This window comes from Antrostomus carolinensis, unplaced genomic scaffold (genome assembly GCF_000700745.2).
Source record: "Antrostomus carolinensis isolate BGI_N321 unplaced genomic scaffold, ASM70074v2 scaffold1389, whole genome shotgun sequence".
NCBI lineage: Eukaryota > Metazoa > Chordata > Aves > Caprimulgiformes > Caprimulgidae > Antrostomus > Antrostomus carolinensis.
In genome coordinates, this window is record NW_010340442.1 from 14,231 (window position 1) to 36,651 (window position 22,421).

General features: G+C 39.2%; 1 protein-coding gene across 1 annotated transcript; it reads right to left on the bottom strand.

The window, feature by feature from the left end:
- Positions 1 to 289: 289 nt before the first annotated feature.
- Positions 290 to 20,643, bottom strand: LOC104531286 (epidermal growth factor receptor kinase substrate 8-like; the record flags this gene model as incomplete). The annotated part of the gene is made up of 6 exons (XM_010176134.1): positions 290 to 883; positions 6,689 to 6,818; positions 7,256 to 7,436; positions 11,119 to 11,356; positions 18,829 to 18,983; positions 20,543 to 20,643. Coding segments are annotated over 6 exons (919 nt in total), but the record flags the coding sequence as incomplete, so codon positions are not given.
- Positions 20,644 to 22,421: the final 1,778 nt, after the last annotated feature.

Sequence of the window (22,421 nt, forward strand, 5' to 3'; positions counted from 1 at the left end):
ACAAAAAAATGCAAGTATATTAAAAAAAAAAAAAAAGTACTGTTAATTGTTTCATGGCTACCTACAGCAGATCTGATCACTTCTTTGAGCTGAGTTGTGTTATTATTTTCTAGCTATTCTCTCTTGTGCAATATTATAGTTCATCACGAGCGAAGTATTGATAAAATCAATGTACAGAGTATTATTTTGCTATAAACAGCATCATTAGTAATAAAACATCTTGGGAGTGATGCAAGAAAGATTCAGTCTATGTTGGGCTGCTGTGAATTCTCTAAACATTTCTCTCTGATTGCTGGCATCAACGACTTAAGGAAACATACTGCAGCCAAACGAATGACAAGAAAGACTGAGCCAAAAATACCTAATTGCACATTGCAGCAAGGGATGGGATTCAAAATCTTATTATTACTGAAGGGGTCAAATGCTTTTTTATTGCTGGCTCAGCTTCCCTCGGATGAATCACAAACAAAGATGTGTTCCAGTTTATCTGTCACGTTAATTCCACAAAGCCAAGACTCCTCTTTGGGTGTAAATGAATCACATGCCAATATTTTAACCTGTCCAGAACCTTCACTGAATTTCTCATTTGTGCATTTTTAACGATGAGAAGCCAGCAGCAGGTACTTTTGTAGAGACTACTGTGATTTTTCTTTATGGTGCCTAATTACGTTTACAATATAGTAAGACATTCCTCTTCACTGCTTACTAAAGAAAAGCTGGATGGTAAAATGCCATGGAAAAACAGAATTAAAGAAAAGAGGAAACACATTTAGTGGCTGCTTCCTTCATCAAAGGACTCCACACCTGAATCTGTGGCGGCTGCACTGATTTTTTCTTGTCGTCTTCGCATAATTTCTTGCAGTTCTGAACTACCACTGTTAGCCTATAAACAAACAAAAAAAGAAAAACAGTTTATTTGTGGTTTTGACATGTGATGAATTTCCTCTGCCAGCATTTATTAAGATAGATGTTTCAACAACTTAAACTCACTTTGCAGCTCCAGAACTAAAAAATGCATTAATAATCTCATTAAATAACATTTAAAATAGGCAAGTATTTACACTATCCTTAAATGTGGACCAGGAATGAACCTGCAGACACTAAAAAGTGTCAGCTTGACTTTCAGCACTGCTGAGCATCTTTAATTCTCACACAAGCCCCCAAAAGTGTTGGATATTTCTGGGCTGAAATATGGCTTCAGTAAAAAGCAGGGTTAAAGCTCAGCAAGTTTATTAGGATTCCACCCTTGAGTACTTAAAAAATCAGGGCAATCATCTTTAGAAATTAAAGCACATCATAAACGCTCAGGTGGTTTTAGATTTGTGTAAACACAAAATTCACGTGTGCAGATGGATTTGCACAGCCAAGGCCTAAGTAAAGATTCAATCTTCGTGTCTCACATTACACAACACACCATCATGCATTTGCTACATAGAGAGACAGGTTTCAAACTGAGAGCACAGAAATAAGGCTCAACTCTTATTACTATATTAGCAACAGTGAAGTATTGTAAGGACAAGGCTTTATTTCACATTTTAGGGGAAAAAAACAGGCCTGCTGAGCTAGCTGCAAACAGATTGCTTCAACAACATAAATTAAGTTACTAGCAAGGGCAGGAGATGTATCCACCAGAGCAGAACTTTCCAAAGTGTGCATGACTTTGAATAAAACTAGAGGATTATAAAGCAAGAGCCATATCCACTACTGTGTTATTTGGCTCTGACGTGACCTGCCAAGCTTCAGAACTAGAGCTTCCAAAATAGCCTCTGAATAAGGAAGCAGAAACTGTTTTTGAAATTTGTAAAAACTTTCAGGACAGTTAAGGGGAAAAAATCCTTCAATTGATTCTGAACCCTGAAAATTTACCCCATTACATAAATTTAATTTAGAGTTATTCCATTATATCCATTACAATGCATTATCTGATTACATTACCTGTCAGACAGGTTAGGTGTCCACAGGGAGGGAGGGAAGGCTAGGATGCTTCTCCAAGGTAAATTACCATTGCTGGCCTTTCCCAGAGTGGAAGGGCAAAGCAAGGGACTTCTTATAATTGACTCTCTAAAGGTGAGAGAGCAGTTTTATTTGTCTTAATTCATCTTGTCCTTGCCCACTTGGTTTCAGATACAGTGCAGCAGTCACCCATTACTCAAGTCATGCATTAAAAAAACCATCAGCAGATACCCAACAACGTGCTTTATCAGCGGTCACATAGAAATATTTTTCCAAAAATGACTGAGCAGCTGCGGCTGAAACAGTTTACCTTCCTGATAACATCGGTAACAACATGACTGATGAGCCTGAAATGCGGCTTAACATGGTGTGGCACAGCACAACGGGCTCATCCTACTCGGAGGCAGGGTACAGTGTAGATAAGGAGCCTAGAGTTGTTCTTGGGAATACAATTTTTGGAACAGACTGCTAGACCTTGGCCTAAGTGATTTACTCAGCTTCATCTCTAACCAGATCATGAGATACCAGTAAACTCCATCATTTAATCCCACTTCTCTGCCTGGGTTGTTCCTTTCACTGAGGTGTCAAAGAGAATAAGCTATTCGTCCAGGCAATTTGATATATGTATTAGATAAAAACCAGTTTTAAAGCAGTGTGTGTCCATGCTTCCCATTGATGGCCTAGGAAGACAATGAGAATGTAGACGCTATTCTTCCAGGCAATTTGATATATGCATTAGATAAAAACCAGTTTTAAAGCGGTGTGAGTCCATGCTTCCCACTGATGGCCTAGGAAGACAATGAGAATGTAGACCTGAAGTGTTCCCTTCTGGAGATGACAAAGGTGGTGGTCGGGATATCATGTCGTGTCTGTACGCATATTTTCTGTAGAGCTTTTCAACACCAGAGCTTGAAATGCTCAAGGAAAGTTAAGGAAATGGACACATGAAAACTCCTAATCATGGAGACTATTAATATTTGCACTTTGCAATGAAAAAGTCAATCCATGTATATGACCAGACAAGTTGCTGTAATGAACTGTACTTGGCATACAAGGTTAACTTCAACTCTCTGGAGCAGCCCCAGAAGACAGTTCCTGAGAGGGATACGCTGATCAGTACAAAGAATGTGGTCCCTCCTCCTGAGACACTGCTACTTGCCACCACGATTTCCTCTGGCAGAAAGTGGCCTTCCAGTACCTGAAGGGGCTCCAGGAAGGCTGGGAAGGGACTTTGGACAAGGGCAAGGAATGACAGAACAAGGAGCAATGGCTTTAAACTGGAAGAGGGGAGGTTTAGATGAGATATTAGGAAGAAATTCTTCACTGTGAGGGTGGTCAGACACTGGAACAGGTTGCCCAAGGAAGTTGTGGATGCCCCCTCCCTGGAAGTGTTCAAGACCAGGCTAGATGAGGCTTTGAGCAACCTGGTCTAGTGGAAGGTGTCGCTGCTGATGGCAGGGAGGTTGGAACAGGATGAGCTCTAAGGTCCCTTCCAACCCAGACCATTCTATGATTCTATGATAAAGGAGGTGTTTGGCCCTGGCTGTGGCCAGCTCTCTGCTCTCTGGACACACTGGTCTCACACAAAGTTATCTTTCAGCTTTTGCTTTTCCAGGCCCAGAAAGCTGCAAAGACCTAAAGACCTTCTCTGCACTTGCAGTCTGTTACTTGGTCACTTTTATGCAGGGGCCATAAAACTCCATTAGGAGTCTTCCTTTCTTGGATATTTTAAACTCTGGTGTGATTCAGGGCTGAATAGAGTTACCATGAAAATAAAATAAAACAAGTGAATGCGTTGCACTTATTAACATTTTTCCTCATATGGGTAAAATTACTAAATTTCAACAGTAATTGGAATTCCAATTACAAAATACTGATTTCCTCTACCTGAGGTAGAAGAACACTAAAAAGAAAATTGCAGCTGCATAAAGGTGAAGATCTGGTTGTCCATATTTGGGGCTGCAGCCCCAAATCTGAGAGGTAGGGCTTTCACTGGCCTGCAGAAATAGTATATGAATTCAGAAACATTTGTGGAAGGTCTCCAGTATAGCTAACAAATAAAGATGAGGCATGGAGTTCTGTAATGCTAGAGAGCATGTGGGTTTGCTCTGTCTCGGGCTATTATTGCAATTTGTAATTAACACTCGGGTCATTTACTACACAAGTACTGCATAAAGGATGCCAGCCAGAGAACTTCATGAAAATTTGTCACTGATTAATCATGTAGGACAATTACAGTGGTCAAACCCATAACCCAATAACTCTTTAGAAAAAGCATTCAACTGTAAAATAGGCCTGACACTGCTACAGGTATGTGTGTGCTTAAATCTACCTGTGTGGTAGTTTAACTGAGCTGGCAGCCAAACAAGACACAGCCACTCGCAGCCCTATCCCCTACCTTGTTCCCCCCTTACCCAGGGAATCAGGGAGAGAACTGGAGGGGTAAAGGTGAGGAGACTTGTAGGTTGAGATAAGAACAATTTAATAATTAGAGTAAAATAAAATTAAAATAAAAATAAAGGTAAAATTAATATAGTAATAGTAATAATAACAACAACTATATATATTTTATATCTATATCTATATCTATATCTCTATGTGTGATGCAGAGTACAATTGCTCACCACCCGCTGATAACAATCCCGGAGGAGCGAGAAGGAACCCCAAAACCGGAACCACAATCCTGGAAAAGTGAACCTGAGCGATTCCCAAGAGAACTCCCCTGTTTCTGGTCAGCCCCGGTTAATATACTAAACATGCCGTGATATGACGTGGAATATCTTACTGGCACATCTAACTGTCAATTCTGGGGTTTACTAACTGCTACATTTTTCTTCTCCACTCCCCCCTTCCAGTCCTCTCTTCTTGGAAACTGCCAGCACAGTGTCCTTGTAGTTATCAACATTGTTCTCATAACAATCCTCACTGAAACCAAAACACAGCGCTTTCTAGCTACTAAGAAGAAAATTAACCCTATCCTAGCAAAAACCAGGAAAACCTGTTATTGAAAGCATTTCTAGTTCAAGCAGTAAGAACATAACACTGCCTGGAACACGCAAGCTCATCTTTACTAGGTCACATGTAGACATTTTGGCTGTCTACAGCTTCTCTTAAATAAGGACAGCCTTCCTAAACCCTGTGATTTGAAATATTATAGGGATAGAAAGGAAGATGCGTCTTAATGTTTTGAGTAGTTCAGCAAACAACAAGCTAATGCAACCAGGAACTGCAAAAATTCTGAAATTCATCAGTAAAACCTCAAATAACTGAGGCAGAAATAAATATTGCAATTACCTTTGCACACTGACAAAATCCAGTGACCTAGTTAAACTCTCAGTACCTGTTTATTAACACTTGTAGAGCATTTATTAGCTGAGTTTTGACTGCTCAGTTTCCCGCAGAGCGAGACCTAACCACCTAACTGAGGCAAGCAGCACGGAGGAAAAAAAGGACAGACTTCTACAAATCGCTATTCTGGTTTCTCTGCTTTTGAAACCAACTTCCAACCACAAAGGCACTTCCATCTCAGTACACAGAGGCCTTATTTATGGAATTGAAATAAGATTGTTGACATTCCAGAAAAGTTGCAGAATACACATATATCTTCACTAAGAAATGATGGATGACACTGGACTGTAGAGACATTCACTCCTAAGGATAACAGTGAAATACTTCTCCCTTCCTCTCACAGGAAAACAGGGCTTGAAGAAGGTGATAAAGCAAGTCGAGCAGTGGTAGAAAGCCATGCTCTCTGATCCACACTCATCAGGTAAATTGTAAAATATGCATCATCATAAACTTGTCTTTAAAAATATGTTTAGTAGTTAAAGCTTAAAATCATTTAAGCAAGCCAGTCCCACCTTCATGAGGGGCCAGGAACACATTTTAAACTTCTTCAAGATGTTATTTTAAACAGGATGTGAAGAATACAGCTTCTTGCTTGGGCTAGTCTCACCTCTAGACAGAATCAAGTCCATTTCTCCACATGCCACAACAAGTTTTTTTTAAAAAAAGAAGTAGATGCACCTGCAATTTTCCTGGTTTTAAATTGGCAAGCATTCTCCCTAGCACAACTCTGTATACAAGCTTTTAAGGTGTTTAAGGAACAAGACTACTGTAATTAAAGCAAATTGAAACAGAGCAATGGATAGAGAGATACAATACTTTTATCCTTAGCTCAGTAATTCTGCTAGCAGAGTGTCAAAGGTGTTTTTCCTACACTTATCCACCAATACAGATGTCCCAGCGTTTGACCTGAAAGGCCCTGAGATTCCACAGTGAGCTCACTCCACCACCTTCTCACTCCTAATAAATCAGATCTCCTCCACAAAGATAAAACAAAACTAACTCATCACCACCAAAAGTACCAGGAGTAGCTGTTTGTCCAAGTACCAGGCAGAGCAAGAGGCAATAAAAAGAGCATTTTACTCACAACTATTTTTTTCCCCAAAGCCCTTTTTGGCCAATTTTGTCTTCTTGCAGTCTAATTACAGTCTTAAACTTGAGTACTACCATGCACTTTTTCTAACACTTTGTGGACCCCTTTAGAAATAGGGAGAGATCCCACCTGGTGTTTTGGCTGATGCCGTTTCAATGGATTCAATACCAAATAACTCAGGTAAAAATAATGCTTATCAATGTGATAGGAACAGAGAAAAAGCAGAAAGAACTATTTAATTCTACAGGTTCAAAAGCAGCGACCCAGCATTGGGTTAGTAAGAAGAGTTTTACATACCTCCAAGGCAGATTTCTGTACCGTAATTTGGCTGTAGACTCTAGACCCTTCTGGGCAAACAGTCCTCAATTCCTCTTTATTAAGGGAGAAAAGCTGAGCACCCGTCAGCACACCAAGGCTGTTGACAGTCCTGGGGTCACACCAAGGGAACAAACGAGAAATAAGCAAAAATAGACTAGCCAAAGGAGAGAAACGGGTTGCCTTCATCTTAAATGATCTCAGATAGGGCTACTAAATCAAGAGAAAACTTAATGCAACGGAACTCTTGAAGTCAGTTCAGTATCTGTTATAACAAGTATCTTTTGGTGGAGGCTAAGATATAGAATTTTTTTTTCCTAAATATATCTATAGCTCTATAGATCTATAACCACATTAATATATATACACACACACACACAAATATATATGTATACATAAAGGTAAAAACAATTTTTTTTTTCCAAGCATGCAGCTGATGTGTCTTGATTTTCAGAAAGCTGCTTGATTTTCAGAAGTGGGCAGACTGCATCCTAATTACTGACAGAAAACTAATTTAAGAAGTTTTCTCATATTTGTTCTCAAACTTACACAGGGTTGAAGCCTTTGGACTGTAACCACGCTTTCACATCCTCAGGCGAAGAGTCGTATGTGATGTTCACTACTGGGATGTTTGGTCGTGGCACGTGGAACTTCCTCTGAGCAGCAGTCCGGCCAATGGTGAGCCGGTGAACGAGTTCATCCTGCACCTCCTCCATCTGTGATTTCCTGCCTAGGGAGAGAGATGCCCCAACAAGGAGTTATTCTCAAGGTTGCTTTATCAAAGCTACCTCATTTCTTAGAATCCTCTCTTTGCAAAACAAAATAAAAGCAAAAAACCCCCCCTCAAAAAACCCCAAAATTCAACTGAGGAGATGAGCTTGATGTTGCACAGAGGCAGAGATCAGTCTGATAGCACCCAAGCTGTGAAGGAAATGGGCACAGAGAAATAAGACGTTTGAAAAATATAAACAAAAAAGATGAGGAAGAACACCAGATTGCTGACATTGTGGAAAGGCAGCACTTTCCACAAACATTTATTTAATCTCAAGCTCAACTTTTTATTGCAAATCAATATAGGCAAATAAATTTCCCTGCTGCTGACACACATCACCTAACATTTCATAAGCTATTATAGTAATCACATATTTGAAGGGGCTTTAAGAAATCTGCATTCACTCCAGACTGGTTAGCTGAAACAATGTCACATTTCACTTTAAAATAAAAAGAAGAAAAGTAGTCGCTCTCGCCAGAGACGCAGGAATTGTTTTGTTTTAAAAAACAAGCTTTTGTACAAAATCTGTACAAATTTGCTATCCCACAGAACCCATTTGTATGAAGCATTTAATTCAGTTACTGGTCACTAGCAAGCAACAAACTGAAATGCTTTTCATGCATTTCAACAAAATCAATTCTAATGACACTGACAATAGTTTAAAATGCATATAAAAAATCTAAGAACAATTTAACAAAAATAGGTAGAATCTAAACGAGTGTAAATATCTTTTGGGGCACAGAAAAAATACTGATTTAACACAGTTAAACTCTCCATGCAGTATCTCTGGAATTACTATAAAAATATTCCAACATAGAACTTTAAGTGATCTCAAAAATTCTCAGGATTGCCTTGCCAAGATATTTTTAGTTCTCTTTATTCTACCTTCTCACTTTGATAGACAAACAGTAACTACAGCACCTTCTCTGACGCATTCAGATGGCAAAAGCTGTTCCTTTTCTCCCACTACACTGAGAGCAACAGAGGAAAACAACACAACTTCAATATGAAAAAACTGTAAGATAGCAGAAATGTTTCCTTCTCTACTTGCATTTTATATTTTCCCTGGATCAACATCTCTAGTCAGCTGAACCAATAAAAGACAGCTTTACATAGCCTTTTATGATTATGGGTTTTTAATCATTGCAACAAAAAAAGAAAAATCCTTGGTTTAGCCATTTTCTTTTTCCTTTTACAAAATAGCCCCAGGTTGAAAGTCGACAAAATAACTCTAGTAAAATATCTGCGGCATTCAGACCCTATTGCGTTGGGCTTTTTCCCCCCCAGAGTTTGAATCAGAAGACAAAATAACATGTGCTCAGTGGAAATGTGAAGGTCTGAGATGGGATATATGAGTAAAGCCTTTGGGCAATGTTGTTGAAGCATGTACCAGTTGTTTTCCCAAACAGGAAGAGAGCGAGAAAATTGCAATCTTCCTTCTATTTACAGAAATTTTGAAAGACTTATGTTTTATCTAGACCAAGACTATATCAGACAATAAATATTTAGCTGTTAGATAACAGATCCTTACTGTTGTTAGATGCATAACCATAAATAAACAAGATACTCTCGGTGTGAAGCAGGTACTCCATGGCGTGTTCTCTGCAGGGTTCATGTAGGTTCCTGGGCAGCAGGTAAACCAGCAGGGTTGCCCATTGCCTTTGCAGAGGCAGCTATTCTGCAAGGACTGGGAAGTACTTGAAGCCCATTAATTGGACTTGAGTGACAGCTCCTGGAAGGGTGCAGAAGCTCCCACATATGCCCTAGAGCCTCAGCAGAGGCTGAGAGATCAACAGATGTATCCAATTAGTCTACACCAACCCTTCACACCTCATATACCTGAAACCAGGATGGTTTTCCATGTGTAATGGATAGAGATGGCCATCGTGGATTCAGGGAAACACACCAGCTACAGCATGCAAAGTCCATCTTACACAGAAATAAAATGATCATTTTTCTGTCTGTGTGTGTGAAATTCATCCTTACTTTCCACATCTTTTATAACCACCCAAAAGGTGACAAAGGCAGACGCTGGCTCTACTGTTTCTTTGGGGAACAGCAGTGAAGCCTGTTCCTCCTGCCAGGCTGTTCACCATTTATCATTTCCAGCCAGCCAGTCTGTTATGTGAAAATACCAAAAAGGTCCCAGAGCCTTCTCTGAGTTCAGAGCTTAGGTGAGAGCTTGCCTACCACCAGGTAATGTTGAAGCATGCTCCACCAAGTGTGCTTATCCAAGCAGGCATGCTTCCCATCCAGTGGGGACAGAGAGGAAAAGAAGTCCTTCTGCAGGAAGGATTATGCTCCAAGTCAGTTTTTACTCAGGTGGAAGTAGAATTTTCTGATAAGGCAGGGGATGGGAAAGAGGTCAGTTCTTGAACTGCAAAACCCTCATTATTTTAACAGCTATTACTTTAATAGCTATAGCAAATGCTTGCTTACAAATTTCAGCTATTTTTAAGCCAAGCAATCACATTGCTTTAAGTGCATTTAGGACAGAAATTATGGATTGATGAAGTAAGTTCTCTTAACCTAACTTCCTTTTCAATCAGTGCAGAGCAGGAGCCTTGGCACTGGTTAGGTTTTATATTTACAAGGTGGCCTTCAGCAGAACTTCTCATGACCGCCACACACTGCTGGATGCAGGGCACCATGTCCAGAGAAGGGCAACGGAGAAGGGGCTGGAGAACAAGTCTTATGAGGAGCGGCTGAGGGAACTGGGGTTGTTTAGTCTGGAGAAGAGAAGGCTGAGGGGAGACCTTCTCACTGTCTACAACTACCTGAAAGGAGGGTGTAGAGAGGTGGGTGTTGATCTTTTCTCCCAGGTAATTAGTGATAGAACAAGAGGCGATGGCCTTAAGTTACTCCAGGGAAGGTTCGGATTGGATGTTAGGAAATACTTCTTCACTGAAAGGGTTCTCAGGCACTGGAACGGGCTGCCCAGGGAGGCAGTTGAATCACCATCCATGAAGGTATTTAAAAGACAGGTAGATGGGGTGCTCGGAGATCTGGTTTAGTATTGGATAGCTACAGTTGGACTCTATGATCTCTAAGGCCTTTTCCAACCAGGAGATTCTATGATTCTATGTTTTCCCAGACAAGGGGCTATGGAGTACATCCTCTCATCCTCCTAAGACAAGGACATGAAAGGCTGCTCAGTAGCATGCCAGTTGCTGTTGCCTTGACCAACCTAAAAGGACCTAAGCGAAGTCTCCTGCAACACTATTACAACAAAATTCCTATGCATCAGCCAGATCTGCAAGTCTTCTTGGATACATGCTTCAGAATGGTGCAAATGTCCTTGAAATATGCATGACCATGGAGAGAAGTGTAAAAACAGCCTAACTGATTTTACAAGCAATTTAGATTGTTCTGAGGCAGTGATTTCAGGCAGAAAATGTACATTGGCCAATATATCAGCATGGGCATTTGCAATGTTGAAAACCACTGACTGAAGATCCCAGAAAGCCATAAATGGAGAGGATTTAGGACTGGGACAGGTGCAGAAGAATTTTGCCCGTGCTTACTATTGTGATTAGAGAGGGTCAGAACACTCTATCTATACATAGAAAATGTAAGGATTCAGCAAAACACACAGGAATAGGAGAAATAATTTTTTTTCTTGCTTCTTAGACAAACTTACGATCCACAGGAACTTGCTTTTGCCTCTGGGTGTCTCGGGCAACACTGCCACCGCTGTCACTAGAGGTGCTGCTTTGGCGGCTGATGGTCGCTGGCGCTTTGGGCACAGGAACTGGTATGGGTGCTGGGGCAGTAGGAGGGAGGGGGACAGCCACAGGGACAGGAGCAGGTGTTGGAGGAGGTGAAGGTGTAGCAGGAACTGGATCAGGTTGTTTTGCAACATAGTCCGTCCTTTGTTTCTGAAAAGATGCAGAGAGACTCGGTTTGACAACAAAACTTGGGCAAGATGCCAGACAAACTCAGGTTTCTGCAGATCACAGTGGAGATGCTTTGCACCAACTGGTTTCATTTATTGCACAAAGACATCTTACTTGTCAGATATAGTTTCAAAGTTTGCCAAAACTTGATTCGGCACTAACGTTTGGCCTCAGTTTCCTTCTCTGTTAGACACAAAATTCACAGCAATGGCATCATCTGAAACACATTTCTTTGTCTTAGACAGATGAGTTCTATAAATTAAATAGGTTTTAACTGCCAGACATCTATTACTGGGCATTTTCAAATAGCTTCTAAAATTTTTGAATTGCTGCAGTATAAAAATGAGTATTTTAAAGATATTATGTAAAAAATAGTGAAAAATGAAGATATTCAGCCACACCTAAGCCTGACTGATAGTTTAACTTACAAACATCACTGAGGTTGGGATAACATATTGTTTCTTGAAATGTAGACATCGTTTAAGAGGTTCCTGCTCCTCCTACCCATTCAGTTGTGCTACTTCAACTATTTGTGAGATCGCTACACACCACCTCAATACAAAAATCCAATTGAAAACCACCAAAATACAAACTCTACAATTCTTAGAATACGACTATTGTGTTTCTTCCCCTGGCTTTATGCAATGTTCTAACAACATGCAAAGTATCTTGCTGGTAATAACTAACTGGTAAGTGTCTCAAGAATAATTTTGGGGAATAATTTCTCCTTCTTTGCTGTTAGAATGGCAGAAGTTACAGGAAGAGGCATACATTTTCCCAAAGCAATCCCAGTGACAGATGAGCACAGAAGCTCATACACAACCTATGCTACCCTTTTCTTTCAAATAGTTCAAACTCCACATCTCACTGTTTTAAGAGTGCTCCCTCCCTGTGGTTTTGGACTAACACAGCTTGAAAGCTTAATATTAAAGTTTGTTTGTTCAATAGGGATGCCTCATTTCTGAGTTATGAGAAGTCTGCTTACTTTGGGATGAAAACAGATGAATACATTCCCCAGATTCGGTACTCCTTCCTGAAATACCCTTCCCTGTTTCCTTGAAGGCAGAGGATTTATGGCAGATCAAGTAAGGAAATATTTGAAGGAGCCATATGTTAGAATCTGGGTAGCACATCACCGCCCTGACAATAATCAAACTTTCATTAAATGTCAGCAACTGCCCTTACACAGGAATCCCCAACTCAGTAAGTCTAACTGATGGTCAAGGCATTTTGTAGTGAATGTGAACTGGGATCATTACAGCTAAGCTCTGTTGAGTTACTCCAGCAGAAAATTTATCCCACCAGCTTCTACAGCCAGTCAATTAAGCCTAGGAAAGAAGTCTTCTGTATCCTTTAGATAATCAGATGATTGACTTTTCCATATTCTCCTACTTCAATGTTAAGACAGTAATTTTTAATTTTTTTTTTTTTTAAATGTCAGATGCCAGGAATAGTGAAATGCATAATATAAAAGAGAACAAGCAGAGTAATATATATTTATGAAACCTGTCCTTTGGTAGAAAGAGAGTGCCCTATTGGGTATATAGTAAATATACCATCATTTCTGATATACAGATGTACTATGGTATATCCAAAATCCTGTTAATGAATTAAAAAATTTCACAAATATCCAAATGTTCTAATGATATTCAGATTTTTTTAAATCTTGTTCACAGATGTCCTCACAACGTACCCTCATGTGTGCCCCAACCTTCTTCAGCAGCATGCAAGGAAAAAGCGGAGCTTTTTTTCATGGTAGAGAGGATTTATTACAAACCAAGGCATCAACTGCATACCAGCACAACCATAATCCAGAAAAAGTAGATAGCTAAACACTACATGTAGCTCTCAATGGATGCTACTAATGGAGTTTCAAAACCATGTTGTACTGCAATCATGAGCCTCATCAAAATGACTTGCTGGAGTGAAAATAAAAATTAAACTGGAAGCATCACTCAAATTCTAAATTTACAGATGAAACCACATTGAAATAGACTTCACATTTAGTTGAACAGTGCCCAAAAGCCAATTATACATTCAAATCACATTTAATACTTCTTTTTTAAAATGCTTCCTTTTTTTAAACTCCAGATCTTTTGAGGACATCCACACATTCATCCCATCACTTCTGTTCATTACTACAAACGAAACAAGCATGCACTACGGAATCTGGTGACTACATTGTCTAAAAGAGTAATTTTTGAGGTTCAATATCAGAAGAGTAATTTTGTTACCTCTGAAAGCTCTCCCAGCAATTGCTGTGAGGAAAATGGAGTAAATCACATGAAATAATATTGTTAGAAAGGCAAAAAGAAACTGCCTCACACATCACTCCCAAAATTTCACACAGATTAGCAATTTAAAACAAAAGAACATCGGTGCTAATAATTACCTCTTCTTACTCACTAAGCATCTCACAGAGTGAGTTATTCTCATTTTCTCCTTTTGAATAATGAGCAGAGTGTTGGCTCCAAAACATACATATGGGACACCATATATAACCAATGAGCTCTTTTCAGAACAACTTCCCAGTCAGAAACTTCAAAATTTTAATGAAAAAACAAAACCCAAACCAAAAACTGACAATGGATTGAAGATCATAAAATGAATATAAAGAACACTTGCAGCTGTAGAACAATAAGAATTTAGTCACAGTAGGTATTAATAAAAGGAACTTATTTATTTTAGCTTCAGAAATGTTGACTAGCTTAGAAAATTGGGTAAAGGTCACTGCTGACAGACATGTACTCACTAATTTGCTGACAGCCATCAGAACAATGAACGATTCTGGGTTGTTTGGGTTTTTTTCCTTGTATTTTTTTTTTCTTTTAAGAATAAACTTGCAAACCTTAACTCATGTAAATAGGAACAAATCCTTTAAATTATTTGGAACAATGATGATGCACAGTCATTAAAAATCTGGATATTCCAGAAAGGCTTGCTGGGACTAGTTTTGTTTTTTTCTTCTTTTTTTTGCCAGAAAATGTTTTTTATGGGAAAAAAATAGAGGTCCCAAGGCTCTTTTTTCAACACACTACAGGCTTTATCTTGTAAAAAATCAAGATTCACTATGATTTGATCTATTTTCAATGTAAGCAGAATAATAAGTCTGAGCAAAAACGTTGGTAGTATCAACCCTAATTTTTGATCATTGTAAAGAAACGGGGAACGATATATTTTCAAATACATTTTGGCATCAAAACCAGGGAATATGTGTATTCAAACTATTGCAAATACAGACTTAGCATTAGAGGCGTTGGATACAACTGCAGTAACATTAGTGATGGGAAATACTCTTCATGAAGTTAACAGACACAGAGCTTCCCATTTTCTCTCTGATCCTTGTAGTGTCACATTCCTGTTTGCTCAGTGGCAGAAGCTCACTCAGAAGGCTGCAGAGCATTCAGCCTCAGTTTTATTCAGAGCGTTGTGCTCTGGATGTTTTCTTGAGACTCACACTTGGGACCTCTCATTCTGGGGCATGTACCTCCATCCTTTAGCTGTATTTTAAGAGAGAAGAGAACCAACTACTTGTCTACACCCAAAAGGGACAATGAGGTACCCAACACAGGAAGAACAAATTTCAAGCCAGATCTTTTGCTGGAGTTTCCTTTGGTGGGCTCAGCTATTGTGCAGAGTCAACTAACTGCCTATTAAAATCTCATTACAAGGCACCTAACTAGCTCTTGGCAGGGTGTAAGGAATTTATGTCTTTATTGGATTTACAAACCCACCTTGCTAGAATCTTGGAAGAAGGTGAAATTTAGACAGAATTTACTTATTCACATTGGTATTAGCTAGGATTAATCCCCATTTCTTAAAAAAAAATAAAAAATAGGCAAACTGAGGACTTTTAATTCCTATCATTAATCAAATCCTTTTTACAACTATTCAGTACATATCTGTGTAATAAGTGGCATCCCATAATTTGTGATTGGATCAATGTTTAATTGGACAGAAAAAAACTTTTTTTTTTTTTTTTTTAAAGCCATAAAAAAAAAACTTGGCTGGTGGCAACTTTAAAGTGCATTTGATATGAATCAAAATAAAAGAGATACTGGCTCTTAGTCAAAAATTATGACATCTCTTTAGCCACTGCACAATGAACACCTGGCAACTGCATCTCTTCATTATCAAATACTTCATGATCTGCAGGAAAGATACCAGTTGGCAAAAGATGAGTATGGCAACAATGACACTAACTGGGAGCACAAATGCTGTGCTTGAGGGGAAACAACTTCACACAGAGAGGTTTTCAGCAAGCTGCTGAACAAAGAGACTTGAAAGAAAAGTTTTGCTGGTAACTCCCCAAGAAATGCAAAGGACACTTGTCCCAGGTCAGGTGGAGACTTTTGCTTTGGTGTTTACATACCATAAAAAGGCCTTTTAGATACACTGTCAGACTTCTGTGGACACTCATGGGTTTTTTATAAGAGCACAAGACTGCATTTGGCATAACATTCACTCTTTGTGCCTCAGGATTTCATCCACATCACTGATAATACAACTGTCTCACCTCTCGAGGGTTGTCATGAGATTAATTAACATGCTCACCAAGATGCACACCTCTATCCCAATTATGGTCCTCAAAAATTATTTTTCAAGAGCATTTTAAAAGTTAATAAAATGCAGATTAAGTAGGAAATATTATGATTAATTGTTTTCTAGGTTCACCAGCAATACTTGTACAAAAGAAGAAATCAGAGTGCTTGGGAAACTGTTTATGTTCATATATAATGGGGATGGGGAAGTACCACTGTTGGTTCATAATAAAAAGTCAGACTAAATAAGCAATACCATAGGAAACTCTGATAATCAATAATTAACATTAGTGGAAAATATAAAGAAGCAGCAAAATGCTCTCCTAAATGTACAAAAGTACCAGACAAGCAAAAATTTGTTTTTCCTGGAACTAATTCAACTGACCAGAAGAAAGACAATGTTACAGCCTCTGACTCACAAGGATGATAAAATAAGTAGGATATTGCTTGCAATGTTCCTGCAAGCATCATCTTAAAACAATTCAGTGCTTTCAAATAACTATCTGGGACCTAGAACCTGAAAGGGACTGAGAGAAAAAACAGGATCTCATCTAGTGTGTGGAGTCAGAGGTCACAAGGAGAGGGAATAGAGTAAGGGTAAAATAAACGTGGTAGCTCTGAGAATGGTTGTGATAATGAGGCATCCATCTCTCAGAGAAAGGGTGTCTGTCTGTAGAATAAGTGAATAAAAAAAAATATCTCTTTCAATGGAATCCTTACAAATAAACTGGAAACTTTGCTCAGTTGTGCTTTGAAGGCCATTAGCCTGTAAAGAAACAGACTAACCTTGTATATAACACTCATCTGCGGCAGGAGAGGGCCAGGGTGCTCACCACAGCAGAGGGACTACTTTCAAAGTAGCCTTTTGAAAATCAAAGACAACTTAAGAGACTGGCAAAAAATGCGTGGCACCGGGCGCCGAGCCTGCTCATGTTCAGAGTCTGGCAAAGGCACTGATAGGAACCGCTTCAATTTCCTGCTCTACCCACAAGTTCTCCTCTTTGACCTTGGGCAAGGCACTCATCCCTCCAATGCCTCATTTCTCTCTGAAATAGCAGCCATGTCTCATAGCGCTGTTATGAAAATAAATAGGGTTATGCAAACAGATCCCAAATGAACCATGTATCTATGACAGGGAAAGAAACAAATGAGCAGGCTCAGGAGTGCTAAAATTATAATCATCACCATAAAGTTAAGAACAACATTACTGGTAAAGACTCCCTTTATCCTACCTAATTCATTATATTCCTAAATAATTTCCCATTTCAAGCTCACATTTTAATATGATCAAGCAAGAAACAAAACAAACCATGGACTCTAGGGAACAACCTGCAAGAGGGCAAAGAAACAAAATTATCTTAAATGCTGTTCTCTGACCCTAATTTTCATAGGTCCTTGGAGAATGGTTTGTGATAATGTCATGTAGTTATTTCAAACAGAAAACTTAAAAACCTGCAATGCATTACAAAGAATAGTGTGAGAACCTCTGCTCAAAACTGTACTCAGTTCACTCAGAATTTCTTGGCAAATTCCAAACACACAAAATGACATGCACTAGAAGGGGAAAAAAAAAATAAAAAAATAAAAAAATTTGGTCTTTAAATTAGGATTTGAAAAAGACTCTAAATACATGCTTCATTTCACACACTGGCAAAAACCGTCATCAATTTAGAATTTAGAGCTTATACATTACTGGCAAACAATTAAGCCCACCAAGCTCAAGACAGGTTGGTCTACCACATTATTGTGCCAGAAATGGCATAGGACCTGTTTCTCAAGAGATTTTCCATATTCATGGCAAAACTGGAAATACTTCAAAAGCTGCAGCTTTCAGGATAGCTATGTATGCAAAATCCAGCCCAGCGACACCTTCGACTTTTAGATGAGTCTACAGCGAGACTGTCATCAGTAATGTTATGGCATTTCTTGTTTTTAATGAATATTAGATTAAATTAAATTAAATTTAACTTCAGGTTTCACCAGAAGTTTGGTTTGCATTTGGACTGAAAAAGTCTGATTCAGAGGCAGTCCTGGAATCTCTGCTTAATCCAAACTTGTTTGCCTAACTTTTCAAAATCATTAGATATGAAAGTGAAAAAAAACAAGCCTTAGAAAATGCAATCTCTTATTTTATGAGGCTCTGGCCCACTTAAATGTTGTCTGAAAATGCACATTACAACTTTATCCTGTATATCCTTACTCAGACAGACAATTGCACTGATGTAAGATTTTTTTTCAATATTTTGCCTATTAATTCTGTTCAATGTATACAAGAAACAACAATAACAACAAAATCTTAATTCCACACCACAACATGAAAGAACGAAAACCAAAATCAGGTCAGGAGAATAGAATGCTATTGATGTACAGGCATAGTAATTGAAAAATACCTGCTCTGTGAATTCGAAAGCAGAGACGTCTATTTTTTATTACTCCAAAATTACAATAACTAAACAAATTCAAGACTAAGATAGAGACACACAAAGGCAGAAAGTAAAAAGAAAACCGAGCATTCACTCTCCTAGGAGAAACAAAGTTGACCCTACCTTAAATAATTCAAATTCCTTCTTTGGCATCAACAGCTATCAATCCACAAAAGATATTTGCAATTAAAATAAATGTATACACATCCATTAGGATAGAAATTACCACCTCTAAGCAAATAAGCAGAAGGAAAAAAAAAAAACCTTAAAGGAAAACATTTTACTGTATCTCTATCAACTTTTTTCTCATGTTAGACAATGCAATACAGAAATCAGCCTCAGCCTGTACAAAAAATATAGATCTTTTGACATATCAGTGGAACATGCAGATATTTTAGCCTTGCTGTGACTCTTCTTCCTCCTCCATAAACACACATGCACACTTCAAAAAAAAAAAAAAGAAGTTTTACTCCGAAGGAGCGGATGGTACCTGGATGGTGCGGGTATATGCAGGCTCTGACCATCCTAGACTGCCTTCTTGATTCCTCAGAAGGTCCAAAATGTTGTTTGGCACAAAGCCTGTGCTGCCACTTTTATTCTGAACCTTCCACCACTGCTTTCTGTCATCCAGAATCTGAAATAATTTAGTAAATTAATTACATATTTTTTTCTGACTTTCCTCCTGCCAGTAGTTAGACTGTGAATCATTTCCAAACAAAACTATAACTGTGCCAGGTTCTGTGATTGCCAACAGATGTTACTCAGATGTCCCTAAGAAACCCCTGTAGGCTTCCTTTATCGTCGCCATCATTAATTCTACATGGTAGTATTGCACTTTTCAAAAGGTGGCTCTCAAGAAAGGATATGGAAGAAAAGCGTGTAACGAACCTCTGTAAACTCAGACAGCGGAATGAAAATCAAATACCTGTGCAGAGAGGTTGGCAGATCTGCAACCTATACGCTGTCAACAAAAGGAATAAGTGACTACTAACAACCCACGGAAAAGTGCATCGTTCTAGGAGAGCACAAAGTTGGAGAATGAGCACTTCTGAGTAAACAGGGAACTGGAACAGGATGGCCAGGAGAAGTCTGAGTACCTGCTGGGCAATCTCATACACGTTTTCTCTCTTTCTGGTGGACAGCAGGATGGCCACGAGCCAGCACTGTGCCCTTGTGGCCAGGAAGGCCAATGGCATCCTGGGGTGTATTAGAAGGGGTGTGGTTAGTAGGTCGAGAGAGGTTCTCCTCCCCCTCTACTCTGCCCTGGTGAGGCCGCATCTGGAGTATTGTGTCCAGTTTTGGGCCCCACAGTTCAGGAAGGACAGGGAACTGCTTCAGAGAGTCCAGCGCAGAGCCACCAAGATGATGAAGGGAGTGGAGCATCTCCCTGATGAGGAAAGGCTGAGGGAGCTGGGTCTCTTTAGCTTGGAGAAGAGGAGACTGAGGGGTGACCACATTCATGTTTATAAGTATGTTAAGGGCGAATGTCAGGAGGATGGAGCCAGGCTCTTCTCAGTGATGTCCAATGGTAGGACAAGGGGCAATGGGTGTGAGCTGGAACACAGGAGGTTCCACTTAAACTTGAGAAGAAACTTCTTTACAGTGAGGGTGACAGAGCACTGGAACAGGCTGCCCAGGGAGGTTGTGGAGTCTCCTTCTCTGGAGACATTCAAAACCCGCCTGGACGCCTTCCTGTGTGATCTCATTTAGGTTCCTGCTCTGGCAGAGGGATTGGACTAGATGATCTTTCAAGGTCCCTTCCAATCCCTGTGTGATTCTCTGTGTGATTCTTTGCTGCTCCCTCCCTTCCAAATGTACCGAGCTTTCAGGGGACCAACTCTTCCAGGAAAGGACAGCCTGTCACTACGCCCTCTGCAAACACAGCTCGTGTTTGTCAGAGCCAGTTATTTAAATACTACGAAATGAAGCTTTTAAAAGCAACATCAGAGAAGGCAGAAGAAACACACAAATATATTACTTGAGAGCATCAATTCATAAGTCAGTACAGAATCTCTGTTTATCTTGTCTATTATGCAAAACAAATTAATTGAGCTTCCCACATTAAGGGAGGTACATCAAACACATTGAAGTAATCATTAAGGACAGCCACATGAAAGGTACCCTCAGCTTTGAGTAGTACCAGAAATTTATGTTTTCTCTTTGCAAAAAAAATAAAAAAAAAAAAAAAAATTACCTCTACAATCCTTCTTTCATGACAGAAAGCTCACTGTTGTTTCTTGCCATAAATTCATACTTGCATTTGGCATACTTCTTGGTCTGTGCTTTGTTGTGTGCTTCATAGTTTCTGCAAAGCAAATATCAAACTATTGTTCCATGAGACATTCACGCAAATAAAAACACGGACAAAATGCCCTCTCTTCTGACAACCCCAAAATATTTAAACAAAAAAAACCCCAACCCAACCTACCCCACCATAACATGATGCTGCTGGAGAACTATCTATTCATAACACACTGATTTAAGTGGAAAAAAAATAAAATAAAAATTTTTAAAAAGAAATAGAGCTACATAGACCTCAAGAACTGTTAATCTTTATCAGCTCACTGCTTGCAGGATGTATAACAATTTAGATGAGCAGGTGCCCTTGTTTTAAAATAAACATGTATACTATATTTAGTCTGTTTTCCTACAGTAGGTTAAACAATCATTTGCCATATAAACAAATGACTATACTTACTGTATAACTGATATCTTGTGCTTTATATGAAACTGTATTTCTAGTGTTCATCATATATTGTTTCAAATAATAGATAAATAATTTTTTGCCATCAAAGCCAGTGGAATTAAATTCTAAAAAATGCTCACCTACTGTAGATCAGATCATAAGATACCATCAGTTCTAACAGTCTCAATTTACTGTATCAATTCAAAATGAAAAATAACTTCTTGGTAGCTACAAACAGGGCTCATTGTAGAACAAGCCATACCACAGTTTAACTCCCTGTCTTTCTGTTTCCATGTTTCTTTGACATAGTACTTCCTCAAGGTGAGAAGCCCCCCAGTCCCCTCAAAACAGGTCCAAAAGAAACAATAACTTTATTTACTTACTGCAAATTACACCAAATAACCCAAATCCATACCAGGTAGTAAAGTTAAAAACAAACAAACAAACAAAAAAAACCCAACAAAAACCCCACAAAAAACCAAACCCAAACCAAACAGATAATGAAAACATGAAGCAATCAATGGCTTGAAATGCTGCAGACAACATCACAGCACAGGAACACAAATGCAGATGGTGGTTGGTGCTGTGTAACCCTGGGTCCCAGGTGTGCCTGAGTAATCCAGTAGTTACCTAGCTATTGCATGGCTGTGGAGAACTGTCTCACTTGACTTGAAGAGCAGAACAAAGAGTCATATTTAGATTGCAAGAGTATTTTGAAAGAAAGGTAAAACACTGAAAGGGCTTAAGGAGAGAGTGAAAAACATGGGATGAACCCCAGCCAGCAGAATAGCTGTTATGAGGCTGAAAGATGTGTGAGTAATCCCAATTTTTTCTGACACTCACTCAAAATTCATGTAAGTTTCAAAATTTTGAACTTCTTTCTTACTATTTCAGGGTTATGACTAACGTACCACTGAAGGTACTTTTACTTTTAGGCTGCCTTGCCAAACTCATTTCAGTAACTCTGTCTTCCTACCTTGTCTGCACCTAATTACCCTGATCCCTTCACAAAACATAACTCAGGAAGAATTTTATAAAATGCTTACATTTCAGTTTTACTCCACTCTGTTGCAATCAACAGCAACATCCCCAGAACACAAGCCAGGCAGTGGCTGTACGCTTCTGAAGAGACCATAATTCCCCAAGCCCAGCTTAATGAGCCAAACAGCTTACTCAGGGCACAAATATCCTCAACGCTTCCCTCCATCCACCCTCCACTGTGTTTGTTTATTGCCTATCGGATTTGCTGTAACTGCTGCCCTCTGCTCTCCTCTGCATGCTGGAACAAGAGCCTGGAGCATCACACGGACTTCCAGGGTGCTTTTCTTCAAATGACAGTGCAAAACCAATCATACCACTTCAAAACAGAGAATCACAGAATTGCCTGGATTGGAAAA